The sequence below is a fragment of the Lontra canadensis genome, unplaced genomic scaffold (assembly GCF_010015895.1).
Source record: "Lontra canadensis isolate GAN:19392208 unplaced genomic scaffold, GSC_riverotter_1.0 scaffold46, whole genome shotgun sequence".
Taxonomy (NCBI): Eukaryota; Metazoa; Chordata; class Mammalia; order Carnivora; family Mustelidae; genus Lontra; species Lontra canadensis.
Genome location: NW_022631040.1, coordinates 13856381 through 13876805, shown reverse-complemented (window position 1 = coordinate 13876805; position 20425 = coordinate 13856381). Strand labels below are relative to the sequence as shown.

At 38.7% G+C, this 20425-nt stretch overlaps 1 protein-coding gene across 4 annotated transcripts in view; it reads right to left on the bottom strand.

Moving 5' to 3' along the window:
* Nucleotides 1-20425, bottom strand: part of MIA3 (MIA SH3 domain ER export factor 3) — a 55351-nt gene that overhangs the window by 17728 nt on the left and 17198 nt on the right. For 2 of the 4 annotated variants that reach the window (XM_032872970.1, XM_032872971.1), the window contains exons 6-7: nt 19341-19486; nt 2910-3041 (exon numbers count right to left, since the gene is read on the bottom strand). In XM_032872970.1, coding sequence (XP_032728861.1) covers nt 2910-3041; nt 19341-19486 — 278 coding nt within the window. Of the gene's footprint in view, nt 1-2909; nt 3042-3975; nt 4100-19340; nt 19487-20425 lie in introns of those variants that run through there. The other 2 variants (XM_032872972.1, XM_032872973.1) reach the window with 1 other exon arrangement.

The window sequence follows — 20425 nt, the reverse complement described above, 5'->3', positions numbered from 1 at the left end:
AATTAGATGTCAAAACATTTTAATAACAGAAATCTTACAGTATTTCAATATTATGAAAATATTATCTACAATAGTCAAATCATAACAAAATGAAAATTTAGTAAACAGTTTGGTTCACTGTAATAATCCATAGAATTAAAAAATAAGAAAAGATTAAAAAGCATTTCAAATGTGGGGTGCCTCAGTGCCTCAGTCCAGTTAAGCATCTGCCTTCAGCTCAGGTCATGATCCCAGGGTTCTGGGTTCAAGTACCACACCAGGCTCCTTGCTCAGCAGGGAGTCTGCTTCTTTCACTACCCCATCCCCCGCTCGTGACCTCTCATGCTATCTCTAACAAATAAATAAAATCTTAAAAAATAATAAAAAAATATTTTTTAAAAAAGCATTTCAAATGTAATTGGTAGGGATGCCTCACAATTTCTGGTAGAAGCACTAAAGTGAATACATCATTTTGCAAATAAAGATATGTTTATGTATTAAATGAGCACCAATCTTATTAAGCACTTAATTTTAATAATGGAAATGGATATTTTCATATTAAATATATCAATGCTTCTTTTACCCCAAATCATTTATTTGACAACCCCAAATAGTGAGAATGAAGTCGAGAAACAATGATCATTCAAAGACACTTTCAGGAAACAAAATTAAAGGCATAATCTTTGTACTAAGATATGTCTCTCTCCCTCACCAGAAAACATCTGTGAAGTCGTATTACAAGTCAGCAACTGGCTGAATTTAGAGATCTAAAAATTACGCTAGGTCATCTGATTTTCTCAAAAGCCCTAAACACAGTGGTCATCAACCTGAAAAGGAAAGAAGGCTGCTAGAGGAAAAGGCACAAGCAACAAGAGAAATGACAACTAACTAACCTCTAAATCCTCTCTAAAGACAGCACTGAATTACAGGGTTGCAAAATCCAAGCAGGGGGCACCTGGGGGGCTCAGTTGGTTGTGTCTGCCTTCAGCTCAAATCATGATCTCAGGGTCCTGGGATCAAGCCCCCAAGTCGGGCTCCCTGCTCAGTAGGGAGTCTGCTGCTCCCTCTGCCCCTCTTCCCTAGTTTGCACTCTCTCTCTCTCACACATAAAATCTTATTAAAAAAAAAAAAAAAAACAAAACTAAGCAGTACTCAATTTTTTTAAAAATTGCATCATTGAAAGTCTTTGTAACCCAGAATTTATTTCCACTTTCAAAAGTTATAAATGGTAATGAAATACTCAGATCAGTCCATAAATCATCCATGGTATCTCATTATTATTACAATATCCAACAGCATGTGTAATAATGTTGTTATTGGAAAAAGCATTCAGAGTTCCAACATGGAAAGAAATGACTGTTTTTCTAATGTCACAGCCTTGTTAATGAGACAGTAAGTCCTCCTTTCACCCACATCAGTAGGCGGGAGGAGGTAGGAAGAAGCAAGAAGCAGGCAAATGAGAGCAGGGACCAAGGTTCCAAAGTCAACTGCTGAGGTTGAGAAACAGCAGTTAGGACATAAAAGCTGCATCATCCTGTGAAAATGTACACAGGTGTTGGGATTTTTAAGATGGGAGAAACAAGAGTGGGAAATGAAAAAACGTTTTCACCTTTTCCCCTTCCACTCATCCTTTCTATCTTCCCTTTCCCCTTCCATCTGAGGAAAAGTCCCATGAGATCAGAGGACTCCTCCCAGGAATCCAGGCAAATGACCTTTCTTTTTAAGTGATTTTATCATCACTTGTACATGGAGAGAAAGCTTACGAACAATGGTATGTCTGATAAAACTAAGAAATCAGAAAAAGAATCTTAGAAAGACATGCATCCAATGCTTTGGCTACTTTAACTGTTAAACTTCAACTGAAACTGAAAGCTTTTCATCTGCAAAGCTCATTCACCCAAGATTTCTTCTCCAGTTATGTTAGATGACTATGAAACAAAAATTCATAATACAGTCATAAGACTGAGTACATACGAGCATACATATATAGTAAGCAAAAAAGACAAATTCTGCACAGGAAGAGACTCTGAAGAAATAAAAATTTTAATAGTGTGTCTTTGGATACTACATAATCTGTGTTTCCAAATAAGAAGGCATTTTATGAGTCCAATAGCAAATGATCAAGTTAGAAAATATGTGAAACAAAACAAAACAAAAAATCTGTGAAACAGATAACATATAGAAAAATACTGCCAAAACTACCTAGGGTCCTAGATATATATTTTACTATTTTGTTCTCTTGTAGCATTTTTTTCTGTGTACACATCTATTTTTATATAATTATATATACAACATACAGTTTGTATTTTACAGTCCTAATTTCTGCTTTTTCCACTTAATATTAAATTGTGAACATTTTCTGGGCCCCTGTATCTTTGAAATAACATAAATTTCAAGAGTTACCTAGTATCCTATTATATGGATGTACAATAATTTAACAATTCCCCTACTGTAGATCATTTAGTTTGCACCAAGTTTTCACTCAAAAAATAGTGTTTCATTGATCACTCATATAAAACTTTTAATGCATGACTGGTTATTTCTCTAGGACAGATTAATTACACATGGCTTGATAATAAAAGGATAAGAAAACTTTAAGGCTTCTGATACATACTATTTAACTGCTTTTCAAGATGGCTCTAAGACTTGCCAGTTCTACTAGGAACCTATACATGTGCCCAAGTAGGTACATATACATTTAATGTTTAGACTTTAAGATTTATAAATTGGAAGTTTTCCCATTAAAATTATACATACTGTCTTGTTCACCTAAATCTTTACCAACAAAGATTATACTGAACTACTTCATAAGATTAGAAGAGCTCAGAAGCATTTGTGTTCGTGTTGGTAAGTGAAAAAGAAACAAGAGGGCTAGCGATTATAAAATAGCTGGTGTCTTGATGAGTCAAAGTGCAATTTAATTTACTCACAACAAGGACAGTTCTCCAGAAGAAGACGGCAAATGAACCAATTCCCAAGAAGGCGGTGATAAGTACAGGTTGCCATGGCAAGCCATAAAAATCAGGCCCAGGCTGAACATCATCAGGCAATGTTGCGACTAACTGAAACAGAAATATTGGAAATAACAAGAATCCATGAAGAATTTAGAACAGAAGAGTCACAAAGAACCATCCACAGAAATTCTAAACCGACCTCGACCAGGTAACTACCCCCCTCAAAATTCTTCAGTAGCTTCCAATGCTTCAATAGAGATAAGATACTGGCAGCCTCTTATTTCTTGTCTGGCTTCAAGTATTTCTGAATATTATGAATCTAAATGTATTTAAGCTGAACACATACTGCCAGTTTGCAACAGGACCTACCACATCATGTTGTCTCCGACACGTCTAATCTCTTTGGATCAGACTTTCCTTAGTTAACTCATAACTTAAAAAGCCACATAAAACACAAAATTGAACACCCTAGAGAGAAAATCAATTTGTATGGAGGCAAATAAAAGCAAAATGATAGCGAATAACCCAAATAATGTGCTTCTCCTCTAAGATTTTCCATCTTTATTCTACTGTTACATAAAAACAAAAGCTGAGTAAGCTCAGACGGCTCCTCGTAACTGGTCCAGACCGCGGCTCTGAATGTAACCGTCTTCTACATAACGCCGTGCCTGCATTTTAAACGCTTCCTTGAATACAGTTGTAAGAAACACTGTCCCACCTTCTACAAGCACACAGCTACCATGCTGGCCCCAACCCACCACAGTGCCAGGGGTCACTAGAAAAGGACCCCAAGAGATCGTGACTTTCTACCGGAAAATAACACAGCGCCTGCTACAATCTAAGAAATCAGTAACAAATTAACAGGGGACGAAACCTTAAAATCACTCTCCCCGGCCTCCCCAAACAGCACTGCAACGTCTTGCCTGCCTCGGCCCTGACCCACTCCAGTTCTCCCTCCACCCGTCAGCGCGCCAACTCCGCTCACAACTCGTCTACCCGCCTGCCGGAGCTGGGGTCCCTCCCTGGGCATGGGGAGCCTCACCTCCAGTAGCCTGGCTATGAGGGCTGCGTAAAGGACCGACAGGGGTCCCAGAAGCTCCGAGTCCCCGGGGGAAGCGGTGACAGAAGGCACCGTGGCAGGAACTGAGTCCATCGTGAGCGGGCAACTGAGAGGACGCCACGTTCCCCCCTCGGAACAGCACCGAAGCCCACTTTCCCACCGCTTCCTCCCCCGGAAAAGATCCGGCGGAGGAGGCGGCCACTGGGAGTGAACTTCGCCTTCCCCAGGCGAAGGCACTCTACCGTACGCCTCCAAGGAAATACGTCATCAGACAATGCCCCTTTTATGACGTAAAGGCGCCTACGGAGGCCCGGCCCGCGGTGGGCGGGGCCACGGCGGACGGAACCAACGGTCGCCGGAGCGGCCGCCGGAGGGCGGCGCGCTGACAGAAGCCTCAGCTGCCGCAGGAGCTGGGGCCGTAGTGTCAGAAGAGCAGGGGCTGGGGCTGGAGCTCCCGCTCATATGCCCCTCAAGGCTAGCCTTGTGTCACTGCGTGCCGAGACCGCAGGCACCTGTCCCACTGCCCAGACGGGAGAACAGCCTCTCCCACGCCCCGAGTCAAGACACCCTCCCCGGTTCTCCAGAGCGAGGCCTGCCTGCCCGAGTATCTCCAGTTCCCCGAAGCTCCGCTTTCCCCTTCCTAGTCCACAGGCTCACGCTGTCTCACATTCCTGCTGGTGCTCTGGAGTAAGGATTCTTCTAAGGAGCCACGTCATTACCCCACCATACCCAAGGGTCCCGTTGGTTATAGTTACGTGACTTTTGGAAAAGGATGGGGAATATGCATAGGCACGTTCTAAAAATTCAAAAATCTGGGCGCCTGGGTGGCTCAGGGGATTAAAGCCTCTGCCTTCGGCTCAGGTCACGATCTCAGGGTCCTGGGATCGAGCCCCGCATGGGGCTCTGCTCAGCGGGGAGCCTCCCCGCCTCTCTACTTGTGATCTGTCAAATAAATTAATTAAATCTTAAAGAAAAAATAATAAATAAAAGTTGAAAAAACTGAGGACATGTCAAAGGGACAATGATGTTTGTAAATCTTTAAAGGTATGTCTTCCAATTTAATATAAAAATTCAGAACAATCGGGAAAATCCTCAAAAAGAAGAGCAATGGAGGTGGGGAGGGGAGGTGAAAACAGGCCACACAATTTAAACAGTAGGGAACTGACCCAAGAATACAGATGGATTATGAACAGAACAGAAAATCCAAAAATACACCCAACTGCACTGACAATTTAGAATATAATAAAAGTCAGATGGGGAAGAAGACTTTAATAAGTGACATTAGTATAACTAAGCCATATGGAAAATGTTAAAATTAGATTTTTTTCATAAAGATAAATTCCAAATGATCAGAAACCTGAATGTAAAAAATGAAAACAAGTACCAGAAGAGACATGAGTGAGTTTCTCGATGTATTATGAGTGATCAAAATTCTTAATTATGCCTCAAAATCCAAGAGAAAAGAATTGCCAACAACTTAAAAATAAAAAACGTGCCTAGCCCCTGCATGCAAAAAAATGCGAAATGTCAAAAAAGTTTGACAACCAGAGAAAAAATATTTGTAACATTAGAGACAAAGGGTTAATATTCCTAAAGTATGAAGAATTGTACAAGTAAGCAGAGAAGAAAACAGCCCCAAACCTATAGAAAAATGAGCCGAAATAAAAGAATTAGCAGTTCTCAGGAAAAGAAATAGGAAAAGCTCACAAACATACGGAAACATGCACTGCCTCACTCATAATAAAAGAAATACAAATTAAACCTACACTGAGATACCATTTCTCACTTACACTGGCAAGATCTAAACATCTGACAACATACTCTATTGGTGAGAGAATGTAGGGAAACAAGTACTCTCCTACGTTGCTCATCGTTCCCCAAAACAACACAACCTCTATGAATGGGAATTTAGCATCATCTCTCCAAATTGTGTATTTACCTTTTGATGCAACAATCCCACTTCTAAAGATCTCAAAGATACTGTGGACACAACAAATGTTAAAAAGATATATAAACAAAACTATGTTAATCCAGCGTTATTTATAAGAACAAAAGACTACAACCAACCAAAATATCCATCAGTAGAAGAGGTGCTGAATACACTAAAGTTTACTGTGAAACTGGGAAAAAATAAATTTTATACACTGCTAGGGTATGGTTTCCAGAATGTTTTGTTTTTTTTTAAAGGAGGGGTGGAAAAAATGTACAATACTACTTTTACGTAAGAAAGTAATGAGACAAATAAGTATTTTTTATGGCTCTGAGATAAAATTCACATACAATAAATGGCATATATTCAAAGTGCACAATCTGATAAGTTTCAACACACGAATACACCTGTGAGAACCTCATCACATTCCAACTGAACATATCCTTCACCTCCACATGTCTCTTCATCCCACCTCCTGCCACTTACGGACTGGGCCTGTCCAAACATAAGTTCTCTATCATAATAGTTTGCATTTCCTACAGTTTTATATATGAAATTTATAATCACCATGTATCCTACTTCCCTGGCTTATCTCACCAGCACAGACATCCCCCCATGTTGCCGCATTCATCAATAGGTAACTATTCCTTTTCATTGCTGAATGACATTTCACTGGATGGACCTAGCACAATTTGTTTATTTACTCAGCTATTGACAGGCATTTGAATTTTTCTCAGCTTTTAGCATTTATGAATAGAGAGGCTATGAATATTGATGTACAAGTACATGGATGTAGATGCAGAATTTATTTTTTCAAGGGTACATGCTTAGGAAAGGGATGGTTGGAGCATCTGACATACACCTTTCTAAGAAACTAACAACCAATTTTCCAAGGTGATGAACCACTGTATATCCCCCACCAGAAGTGTATATTTCCAGCTTCTCCACATCTTCTCCAACACTTGGTATTTTAATTTAAATAATTCTTTTTAATTTTAGTCATTCTAATAAGTATGTATGATAATTCATGGTGATTTTAATTTGCACTTCGCTGAGAAGTAATGATGTTGAGCATTTTTTCATGTGCTTATTTCCTATGTACACATCTTATTTGGTGAAGTGTTAACTTTACTGGTTTATTTCTTATGAATGAGCTTTAAGAGTTCTTTATACATTCTGCATATTAAGTCCTTGTTCATATATACGCTTTGCAACGATTTTCTCCTAATCTGTGCCTTGTCTTTTCATAAACTTAACAGTGTATTATGAAAAGCAGGAATTTTTATTTTGATGAAATCCAAATTATCAAATTTTTCTTTTATGAATGAAACCTTTTTTTTGGTGTTAAATCTAAGAAGTCTTTGCTTAACTTTTTTCTGTAAGTTTTATGGTTTTAGGTTTTACATTCAGTTCAATGAAGCATTTTGAGTTAAGTTTAAGACTGAGCTGTGAATTAATTTTTTTGCACAGGGATATATCCAATAGTTCCAGTCCTATTTGCTGAACAGACGTCTCTTTCTCCACTTTGTTTCTACCTTTGTCAGAAGTCCATTGCCAGGTATGTATGGATCTACTTCTGGACTGTCTATTCTATTCCAGTGATCTTTTTGTCTATCTTACATTGATACCATGCTCTCCTAATTACCATTCTATATGAATTGTATAATCAGCTTGTCGTTTTCTACCAAAAAATCCTCCTGAGATTTTGATCAGGATTATGTTGACTCTGGGGATCAAAATGGGGAGCTTAATATTTAACATACTGTTTGTCATAGTGACAATATGACAGCTTAACAATATTTAGTCTTCTGACTCTCAAACAACAGATATCACTCCATATTTAGGTCTTCAATTTTCTATCAGCAATATTTTATAGTTTTCAGTTGTAAGTCTCACAGTATTGCCAGATATATCCTTAGGTACTTCATATATTTTGATGCTATTGTACACAGAAGACTTTAGTTTTAATTTCCAACTCTTCATTGCTAGTACATAGAAATACAGATGCTTTTAGATGTTAATCTTTATCTGGCAACCTTACTAAACTGTAGCTTTTTTGTAGATTCCACCAGATTTTTTTCATAGATGTTCAATGTCTGCAGATAAAGACAGTTTTACTCCTTCCTTCCCAATCTGTATGCTCTTTCTTTCTTTTTCTTGCCTTAGTACACTGGCCACTGTCTCACTGTGCCCCACTTCAGTGCTGAATAGATGTGGTGAGCGTGGACATCCTTGTTTTATTTCTGATCTTAGGGGGAAACAATTATCCACCACTAAGTATGATGTTAGTTAAGTTTTTCATAGAGGCTATTTTAAGCCCCCTTCTATTCCTAGTTTGCTACTATTGTTTTTAGCATCAGTAATCAACATTTGATTTTTTTTCAAATGCTTTATCTCTCGAGCTGAATATTTGGATTTTATTTTTTAAATTTGTTAATATGTTACTTACACTGACTGATTTTCTAATGCTAAATGAATCTTGCATTCTTGGGATAAACCATGCTGGGTCATTATGTATTATAATTTTTATATGTTGTTGGGTTTGATTTGCTAAAATTTTAGAGTTTTTGTGCCTACATTCATGGCAGATACTGGTCTGGGGTTTTCTTTTCTTGTTATATCTCTGTCTGGTTTGAATTGGGAAGTATCTTCCCATCTTCAATTCTCTAAGAGTGAGTTTATATAGATTTTTTTCTTCCTACCAAGTTTCATTGAATTCACCAGTGAAGCCATCTGGGCCTGGAGTTCTCTTTGTAGAAAGATTTTTAATAAACTCAAGTTCTTTAATAGCCATAGACTATTTAGGTCATTTGTCTGTTGAGGAGGCTTTTCCAATTTGTGTCTTAGATGCTATTTCTTCATCTCAGCCACACTGTCAAATTAAGTGACATAAATTTTCATAATATTCCCTTTTTATTGTTTTAATTTCTGTAGAACCTGTAGTGATGTCCCCATGTGATCACAGATATTGGTAATGTGTCTCCTCCTTTATTTCCCTGATCACTCTGGCTACAGGTTAATCAATTTTATTAATCTCAAAGAACCAGCTTTTATTTCCATTGGTTTTCCTTTTGTTTTCTATTTTATTAATTTATGCTCTTTATTTCTTTTCCTCTGCTTCTAGGGAATCAATCTGCTCTTTATCCTAGTCTCTAATAGTAGAAATGGAGGTCACTAGTCTGAGACCTTTCTTTTCTAATATAGATAGTGCTATAAATTTCCAAGTAGTGCTTTACTGTTACTACACAAACTTGATATGCTGTTTTCATTTTCATTCAGCTCAAAATACTGATTTCCCTTTTGATATCTTTGACCCATAAGTTATTCAGAAGTATGTCAGTTGGTTTCCAAATATTTGGGGACTTTCAAGAGATCTTTCCATTATTGATTTCTAATTTAGTTTTACTACGGCCAGAGAATATACTTTGTCTGATTTGAATCTCTCTGTATTTTGAACACTTGCTTTATGGTCCAGAATATGACTTGTCTTGGTAGATGCCCCATGTGCACTCAAAAAGCATATATATTCTGCTCTTCATTACCACAGTCTACCTTCCCATGATCTTGTACTACTTCATGTGCATGAGAACTTTATAAGAGTTATTACATTTCTTCCTTTCCTCACCTTGATATTATTGTTGTCATATTTTAATTTTATATATTTTTAAACCCATGCTACAAAAAGTTGAATTTTGAAGATATTTAAATAGTAAGATAATGGTTTTATATAACTACTTACACAGTTACCATTCCTGGCATTCTTCACCCCCTTTCTATGGCTTGACTATTTTCATCTGTCATTTTCTTTGGCCTAAAGGTCTTTCTTTAACATCTCTTATGGCACAGATGTGCTGGTGAATTCATTCAGCTCTTGTACATTGGGAAAAAATCTTCAATCTTTGTTTTACAAAATTATTTTGCTGTGATATTATAGGTCAACAATATTGTTCAAGTATGTTAAAAGATATTATTCTACTGTATTCTCCCTTGCCTTTTGACAAGAAATCTTGATGTTAACCTTATCTTAATCCCTCTCTATGTAAAATGCCTTTTTTTCCTCTCTGCTTTTAAGATTGCTCTTTATCACATATTATGGGCAATTTGATTATGATTACCTCAATGTAGTTTTCTTCATGCTTCGTATGTTTGGGTTTCATTGAACTTCCTGAGTATATGATCTACAGTTTTCATAAATTTTAGATATTTTTAGTCATTATGTCTTTAAATATTTTTCTGAACACCTCTTCTATCCTGTCCTCCAGTGATTCCAGTTACATTTATTAGGCTGCTTGAAAGTGTCTCACAGCTCATGGGTGACCTCATCATTTTTCTTGAGTCGTTTTTCCTTATGTATTTCATTTTGGATAGCTTCTATAGTTATGCCTTCAAGTTCACTAACCTTTTCATCTACAATGTCTAGTCTAGCATTCATCCCAACCAGGGTGGCACTGCAGTTGTCAACCTCCAAGATTGATTTGGGTCTTTTTTTTTTTTTTTTTTTTTTTTTAAATCTTTCAGGTCTCCACTTAACTCCTAACATCCGAAATAGAGTAATAATAACTATTTTAATACCCTTGCCTAATTCTAACATCTCTGGTAGTTCTTGGTTGGTTTTGACGGGTTGATTTTTCTCCTCTTCATGTTTATATTTTCTTGCCTCTTTGCATGCCTGGTAACCTCTGACTGGATGTCATGTATTATGAACAAATGTGATGGTTAATTTTGTGTCAACTCCTCTAGTTATGGAGTAACCAAATTAAACCTTATTTTTGTGTGTGTCTGTGAAAGTGTTTCCATGTGAGATTAGCACTTGAATCGATGTCCTCTGTAAAGGAGGTTGCCCTTCCCGCTATGGGTAGGCAACATCCAAACCATTGAGGGCCTGAACAGAACAAACTGTGAAAGGAATTCACCCCTTCCTGCCTGATTCCTTGAGCTGGGACATCATTTTTCTTCTACCCTTGGTACTTCTGGTTCTCAGGCCTTCAGACCATCAGCTCCCCTTTGGACTCAGCCTGAATTACGCCAATGCCTTCCTGGGTCTCCAGCTTACAGACAGCAGACTGTGGAATTTCTCAGCCTCCAATTGTGTGTATGTCAATTCCTTATAATAAACCTCTTCTACTTATCCATCTGTGTATGGGGGTCCCATATTTGTTTTCTTTCTCTAAAGAACCTTGACTAATATAACAAACATTCTTGAGCATTGTTCTGTTTGCTCAGATACTTTGATTCTTTTGGATCTTGCTTTTAAGGCTTGTTAGGCAAGACGAGCAGATTTAGTCTGAGGTGACACCCTTCTGAGTACTTTATCCAATTCTCCTGGAATTGTAAGGTATATTCTTGGCCTTGTGTCAGGAACTACTCCCTCTAATCACTTGGACGGTTTCTCTGACATTGAATAATTTTGTCAAACTCATATGCTGATGAATACTCAAAGGGGATCTTTCACAGATCCCACAGCTCGCTCTCCGTGCTGCATTCTCCCCTTGGTACTCAGCCCTATGAACTCTAGATGCCTCGCTTTCCCTGGACTCTCAGCTCCATCTCCTCAATTCAGGGTTCTTCACGTCTATGCTACAACCAGGGAACTCTTTCAGTGCAGTATGCAGCCATAACTGCAGGGCTCACAGCACTAGTTCGCTATCTTTCAGAAATTACTCTCCTTTGTTACCTGATGTCCGGTGTCTTGAAAACAGTTTCATTTATTTTGTCTTGGTTTTTTTTTTTTCTTTTCAGTTGTTTCAGTAAGGAAGGTAGATAAAGCCAGAATCTTGGCTAAATGCAAAAATCATTTGCTTATTTTTAAATAAGATAAAGAAATTAATTTTTTAAAATTACTCACAGAAGAGGGTAATAACAGATTCAATGGAACTGAGACAAAGCCTAGACTTCTCTGAAGTTTCACAAATTGTTTTATAAATTGGCACTGGATCTTGTAAATATGTTAGATACTTATCAAACAAGACAAAGCAAAACAAAAAATATTTTAAAGTAACCCCAGTTGACCTAACTGTGAATCAAACTGATGGCAGTAGAACAGAAAGGAATTATTTTTAAGCATGTACTAGAGGGATATACCTTAAAAACAAAAATAATTGCAAAACATCCTGAAAACATTTTCAGTAACAAACATGTTACTGAACATATAGTGTTGATATAGGTATTTTTAAAGTTGTTTGAATATTGTACAATAAAAAATAAATGTGTTGACATCATGGAAACCTGAGATTTCCAACACCGGAGAAAGAAAGTACATGTGTAAGATAGATGAGGTTAAGTAAAATCCCTCTAGCATCCTGAATTTCTTTTAGGAGTATCCGTACGGCACCAAGATGACTGTTCACACACACAAAAACTATGTCTGTCCTAGCTTTGTCCTCTGAAAAGGCCTAGAAATGTTGGCCAACTCAAAAGCAATAAACAATCTAAGTACCGAGACTGTGGTCTTTAAATACCATTTCCCATCAAAAGGAATCAGGGCGTCCCTGGAGAAAGGACTTTTTCATGATCTGGGCATGAAATGTAGATGAGCTTAGATTATCTTACCACACTAGAAAGCAAGGAAGGGATCAGTGACACTGGGTGGTGTCAGAAAGGCCCAGAAGCCAAGGTGAAGGGGTTCCAAACTCAGAGAAATTGAACACTGAGAAGAATAAGAATTACAGCTAATTAAAACACCCCAAATATTTTTAAATTCATGACATCATAATGATCAGAAAGAGTTAGAAGAAACACACCAAAAAATCCCTTTGGCATCTTTTTATAAAGCCACGAAGACAACTCATTATTCTGGGAACTATTTAAATAGAACCAAATATTTATACTGCCCGAACTATACAAACCAAATCTCAGTGTAAAGAATACTTGATTATAAACTTCTTTTTGGAGAAATATCCCACCTTTTAAATGAAGCAGGAAAAACATGATCAGCGTATCAGCATTTTGCCGCCTATAATATAATGACAGATTTATTAGTCAATGTCACCAATGACTAGTGACATCAAAAATGGAAGGAGAGGGCTGCCTGGGTGGCTCAGTCGTGATCTGACTCTTGATTTCAGCTCAGGTCGTGATCCAGAGGTCATGAGATTGAGCTCTGCCTTGTTTTCTGTACTCAGTGCAGAATCTGCCCGAGATTCTCTCTCTCCTTCTCCCTCTGCCCTTCCCCCTGCTTCTGTGCACGCTCTTTCTCTTTTTCTCTCTTTCTAAATATATAAAATCTTAAAAAAAAAAAAACAAAAAAACGAGGAGCATCTAGTCATTAGACACCTCCTGCTGAAAGTACACATCTCCTACTAAGTATCTTTGCCAATCATATCAAGCCTGAATCTGACTACTGATTCCCAGTAAATATAAAGAACCAGGGAAACCTGTTCAGTCTTATTGGAGGCTGTGGTTAGCAAAATACAGACCTGATAACCCCTAGAAGCTAAACGAGCCTATTTCAGCAGTAAATACATTCCAACAGCACTAAACAAACAAAAGGAGAAATCTACAGAGGAAATGATATTCGTGCCCTCCCACTGAAATAACCAGAAAATCAGGTAGAGAGCAACAGGCAGCAAGCAGCTGTGACCCCTGAGGGAAGAGAAACAAATGAGGTGAGCCTGGAGATCACCCAGCTTTCTACCAGGAGGCACTTTCTAGGCCTCAGTACAGGGAGGGAGAAACCCTGTGAGTCCCCCAATCTCGCCAAGGAGGCGGAGAAGAGAGTTCAGGGAGACTGAGGTATGGGAACCGGGCCAGGAAAAGCACCGGAAAGAGGAGAACTACAAAAAAAGAGTTCTAGAAATCTGCAAGGGGGTTTCCTTCCATCTTCGCTGAATCTGAGGCAGCACCTGTATAAAGTAAGATGTTTAATGGAAGATCTGAGGATGGGCAAAAAGCACGGCTGCCAGGACACTGGAAGCTGAAGAGTTCCCAGAGTGAACAAGGGCCTGGGAGGCGAATCCTGTTCCAGCCAGTTAGAGCGACCTGACCCTTCTGAACGCTCAAAGCATTCAGCAGACTCCAGAAGAATCACGCCTTAGGAGCAGGGCTATTCTAACTCTCAAATAAAGACTACTGTGTACACATCCCTAACAAATCTTAAAAACAAGACTAGAAAGGATCAAGCTGGTCCCCAGGTAACAACAGTCCAGGCAAAGCAAACTCCAACACTTTTAAAAGGAAGCCACTAAAAAGCAGGTACTCAACAGTGTAACATTCACCGCGACTAGCATCCAGCAACAACAAATCACCAGACATGTAAAAAAGCAGGAAAATATGTCCCATGAGGAGGAGATAAATCAATCTCTAAAAAAAGACCAAGAAGTTGCAATGGAGATGACAGAATTAATTTGCTTAAAAGAACTTTAAAGAATTATTTTGAAGTATATTAAGAATTAAAAGAAAGCCATGACCATATTGACAAAAGGTAGAAGATACAAAATAGAATCAAGTGCACCTTTAAGAACTGAAAAATAAAATATCAGAAATGAAAATTTCACAAAAGGTCAATGAATGTGAAGACAGTAATGGGAATATCTAAACAGAAACAAAGACGTAAGAGACCGAAAATCAACAAAAGAACAGGGCTCAGTGACCTATGGAACACTATAGTGGTCTTAACATACATGTAATTAGAGTCCAAGAAGGAAAGGCAAGAGAGGAGGGATACAAAAAAATCTAAAGAAATAATGTGAAAACTCATCAAACCGTATACAGTAAGAGTGACTTTTACTAAACGTAATCATGGTTCAATAACCTGACTTTTTAAAAAGGTGTGTTTATTCACAGATGACATGACCATCTATCTGCCCAGAGAAGCCTATGAAATGTGCAAAAAAACCCCAACAACTAATAAATTTAATCATATTAAGATACAAGGTCAATATACAAACACCAACTGTATTTCTATAAACTCAAAACAACTATAAATGAGATGTAAGAAAGACACCATTTACAACATCAGAAGTCACAAAAAACACAAGCATATGTAAACAATATGCATGAAACCAGTACACAGAGACTAAAGAAGTTTCTCAGCAGTGTCCTGTAGGTCTCTTACAGACCTTCTTTAGATCTGTGTAGATGAACTTAGTTCTTAGATTAGAAGCCTTAATATTTGTTGATATCAATTCTTCTTAAACTCATCTATAGATTCAACACAGTAACAAAATCTCACCAAGTTTTTTTTATAAAAATTGCTCTTGGTTCTAAAATTTCTACGGAAATGCAAAGAAATCAAGATAGCCAAAACAATTTTGCCAAAGGACTACCAGATTCTAAGACCCACTATAAAGCTATACTAATCAGAAAAGTGTGTTATTATCTTAGAATAGAAACATAAATCAATGGAACAGATTTGAGTCCAGAGGGACCCACAAATATGGTCAGCTGATTTCAACTCAAGGTGCCAAGGTAATCTCAAGGGAAAAGAAATGCTATAGGAGCAACTGGATATCCATAGGAGGAAAAAAATGAAATGTGACACCATTCACAAAAATCAACTCAACATGGAGCAGAGACCTAAGCATGAAAAGTATTAACTATAAAACTTCTGGAAGAAAACATGAGAAAATATTTGCGTCTTTGGAATGGCCTATGTTTCCTTGGGCAGGAAACAAAATGCACTAACCATGAAAGTAAAAATTAACAAAATGGTATTCTATCAAAATTACAAATTTGCGGGGCACCTGGTGGCTCAGTGGGTTAAAGCCTCTGCCTTTGGCTCCGATCATGGTCCCAGAGTCCTGGGATCGAGCCCCACGTTGGGCTCTCTGCTCAGCATGGAGCCTGCTCCCCCACCGCGCCCCCCGCCTGCCTCTCTGCCTACGTGTGATCTGTGTCTGTCAAATAAATAAATAAAATCTTAAAAAAGAATTTTTTTTTAAAAATTACAAATTTGCTCTTCAAAAACAGTGTCAAAAAACTGAATAGCCAGGAAATAAACCAGAAGAAATTACTCATAATATACATCTGACAAAGGAGTTGTATCCAAAATATATGAAGAACTCTTAGACCTTAATATTTAGAAGGAAAAGAACCCAGTTTAAGAAAGGGCAAGGGGCGCCTGGTGGTTTAGTTGGTTAAGTGTCTGCCTTTGGCTCAGTTGTGACCTTAAGGTCCCAGGACTAAGCCCCAAGTCAGGCTGCCTACTCACCAGGAAGTCTGTTTCTCCCTCTCCCTCTGCCTCCCCCATGCTCACTCTCTCTAATAAATAAAAGCTTTAAAAAAAAAAAAAAAAAAGGCAAAAGAGGGGCACCCGACTGGCTCAGTCAAAAGAGCACACAATTCTTGATTTTGGGGTAATAAGTTCAAGTCCCACATTGGGTATAGAAACTGCTTAAACAAATAAACTTTTTTTAAAAAGGGCAAATGAAAATAAATACATAAATAAATTTAAAAAGGGCAAAAGATTTGAAAAGCTGTTTCACCGAAGAACACACGAAATTATGACCACCTGAGAAACTGCTCAGCATCATAAATCATCACGAAATACGACTAAAACCACAAAGACATGCCTACTGGAATGGCTACAATTTAGGACCGGTAATACCAAGTGTTCGCAAATATGGGACCAACTGGAAGGGTCATAAATTGCCAGTGGAAGAAGACATTGGGAGACTTCTGAGAACTGTCTGGCAGCTTCTTTTAAGATAAAGCAAATTGACCATTTGGCTGGGCAGTTTTACTCCTAGGTATCACTCCCATTTTATAATTATAATTGTACAACAGGAAAACCTAATCTGTAGTGAAAAAAAGTGTTGCCAGGAGCAGGTGGTAAGGGAGATAAACTGGGGAGGTACATGAGAAACTTGTGTGAATGAAGGAAATGTTCCATGACTTGGTTTTGACTGTTTTTACATGAGTGAATACCTTTGTTAAAACTCACTGAGCTTTATTCTTAAAATGGGTACTCTTTACTGTCTATAATTTATATCTGATTTTAAGTTGATTTTAAGATATATAGCAACCCACTACAACATCTGGACCCCAAGAAGATCCTGACTTGAATAAGAGCAATTTTTAAAAAACGGGGAGGGGATTTCGAATGTGTCCAACCTTGGGTGATACTAAGGAATTACTGTTAAGCCGGGTAATGGGCTCATGGGCTCATTTTACAATTGTCTCTGCTTTTTTATGTTTGAAATTTTCCACAACAAAACACTTTAAAAAAGTAAAGCATAACTTCAAGTGTTTAAAGGGTTATTAGTAGAAAAAGAATTCAATTCTAGGAGGAGTCACGTGGAAGAAAATCTGGATTCAATAAGAGAATGAACACGCCAAGAGAGCAATCAGTGAGTGGCCTTGTAAGGTTAGGACACTCATGCTAGGAACTACTGACACCCAGATCCCGTAACCACCTGCCAGGGTGCAGGGAGGAAACTACTACAATTTGTGAAGCTAACCACGCTGCCCTCGAAGGTCCCTTCCTGCTCTAAGACTCCATTACCTGGGGATCCCTGCATATGCCTTCTGGTTCAGTTTTCCAGAACAAGCCAGCACCCAATTTCTCCCCAGCCCTACCAAATAATTATCTATACTGTTTGATACTTCACGGAAACGATTTCAAATATTTTCCATTTTCCCCCATGTTCATATATATCTGAAATGCCATTTTCTTAAACCCTTTCAAAATCAGAATCCTGTCTTTTACCTCTTAGAATCTTGTACTCCTAACACAATACTCTGTACATACTGGGCCATCAAAATACCTTCTTGACAACACCTTTCAGGTCAATGTTGCTTTGTAACATTGTGCCCTTTCCCCTCACTGTTCCTGTGTCTTCTCCCACCATCCCACAAGTGGAGACCCTGTCCTATATAAACTCTGTGTCCCCCAACCCAGACCTAGAAGAGGGCTCTGGGCATAGCCACAAAGAAAATAAAGAATTCCTCCCACATCTGGAGTCTGTTAAAGTTCTGAAGTGACAAGGATTCATCCTGATGATCAAATCTGAATTTGGAGATTGCCTTAATCACTGAAAATTTAATTATTCTAACTGCACAGGTCATACCTACATTTACCTGGGTGGTTGCAAACCGCCACAGCCATAGAGAAAACTGAAAAATCTTTCCCATCCTGGTGGCCTTTCTCCTGAATTCCCCAGGTATTTAATGTCTTTACACTGCCCTCTGACCACCCAAATGAGAAGTGCACAGAGGGTGAGATCCTACAAAATGCCAGGCATGGCACTAGACACTTTATCATCGAGTCATTTAATTCTTCCAACAACTGGAGTAGGCATCATCTGCATTTAGAAGATGTATGACAGCTACACAAAGTTTAGTGATTTGCCCAAGCTTCTAAAGGATGAATTGGGGATTTGAAACAAGATCATCCTGCCTCAAAACTCGTGCATTTTTATGGAACAGAAAAGAAAAAAGAAAAAAACAAAAACAAAAACCCTCTTTCCTATGCAAGTCTTGAAATAACAGAACCTAATGGAAAAATATTTTCGTGTGTGGGAGGTTATTTCTCTACAGGTCCAAGGACAACCTGGCCTCCAACTTCTGAAAGCTTGCTCATTCCCACAATTTACCAAGAAAAATGTCCAATTTCAACAAATACCACAAGGGGGAGCTAAGTCCTAAAAAGCTTAGATCTACTTCCAGATAGATTAAATGTCTCATCTGGATCATGACTCCTTTAAGAAAGATAAATCTGAATAGATACTGTGCCATAAGTGGCTCTTTCTAAGAAACAAATCTAACCACATCCCTTTCCTGCTTAAAACCTTCCAAGGATCCCCATCCCAAACAATGTAACACTACCTGTCATGACACACAACTTCCTTTATGGTTGGCCAGCTTTCCTCCAAAGACCACCCCCTCCCCCCGCCCCCCCACCCCCTGCCCCGACTGCTCTATCTACACCAGCAAGGCTTCCTCCGCTTCCCCAAAAGGCCTTTTCTTTGTAATAGCTTCCATGTTACTTCTTTGTCCTGACTGCATGCCACCCCCATCTCTCCTCCCACGCCTTCCATTTAGCAACAGCCTACATCAAACTCCCATTTGTCCTTCAACTCCCGCCAAAACATGTCTCAGCTAATTTCTGACCTTCTCTGCCCATCCTCCCACCATGATGAATCAACTTATCCAACACCTCACTCTACCACCAGGTAAATACTTTCTGCCCATACCATGCCTCCCGTGGAAGTCCTTATCTCCCTGGAAGACTAAGAGGTCCTGGAGGGGAAGAGCCATGTTTTACACCCAGCACTGACACAGCGCAGATCCCCTCCAAGGGTGCAACTGCGCTAAGAACCCATCCAATTATACACTTGTGGTTTGCTTCAGAGGCGAACATAAAGGATCAGCACAAATTTTCATAAAGACATTTTAAGCTCTTTACCTCATGCTCAAGATCAACTAAAAAACTGTAATCAATCAACATTCTATCTGAAGAAACTATATAGGTCGAACTTACCGTCTTAGTTAAATAAAATATGAATGAATATATTAAAAGAACTGCATTTTCCAAAGGTGTGACACTTGCTGGCTCTTCAGCATTTGTTTCTAGTTGCTTTTTTGCATCAACAGCATCAACAGGACTGCTTTCTGTTGTAATTATCCCTAAAATTGAGGGTGAAAATTAATATTTTATTTTAGTCTTTAGAGTAAGACTTGTTTCTCTCCATTTAAAATATCTATTGAGTGCCCACTGAATATTAGTCAGTGGCTTCTCTTAAAGACTTATATGGTTTAATGGCACCTCGCTGGCTCAGTAGGTAGAGCATGTGACTCTTGATCTCAGAGTCATGAGTTCGAACCCCATGCTAGGGATAGAGATTACTTAAAATAATAAAATATTTACTTAAAAAAATATATATACATATATAGCTTTTATATGTCTTATATAAAGACTTATATAACTTATATAATTTTTCTCTTTAAAGAATTATAAAAAGAAGGGGCACCTGGGTGGCTTAGTCGGTTAAGAGTCTGCCTTCAGCTCAGGTTATGATCCCAGGGTCCTGAGACTGAGCCCCGCATCCAGTTCCCTGCTCAGCGAGGAGTCTGCTTCTCCCTCTCCCTCTGCTCCTCCCCCCTGCTCGTACTCTCTCGCTCTCAAATAAAATAAAAATAAATAAAAATTATAAAGAGAACAAAATTCAGAATGCCCATTAGAGCCATCATACCCTTCCGCTATGAAATGAGCGCACCTCCAACAAAATCTACCCCACACCAAACGCCTCCATCATGTCCCTCCCTGGCAAGGCAACTGCTCTCTGAGCAGCAGTTAGTCGTGGGAACTGAGAAAGGCGGAATTATTTTATGTTTTTTCCCACATAGACACAGTTGCCTTTAACAAACATTTAGCGGGGGTGAAGCACTGTGTTAGAGACATCAGGCAAACCATGAGTGAGTGTCAGTGTGCAGACCTGCAGGTGGAGGAGTCCGATGCTTAGCCTGGCGTCTGGCACCTGGCAGGCACTCGGTGGCTGCTGACCAAACGGACGAATGACAGTTTCACAAAAGCGAATATGGCAAATGCCCAGAGACGCTAATGGG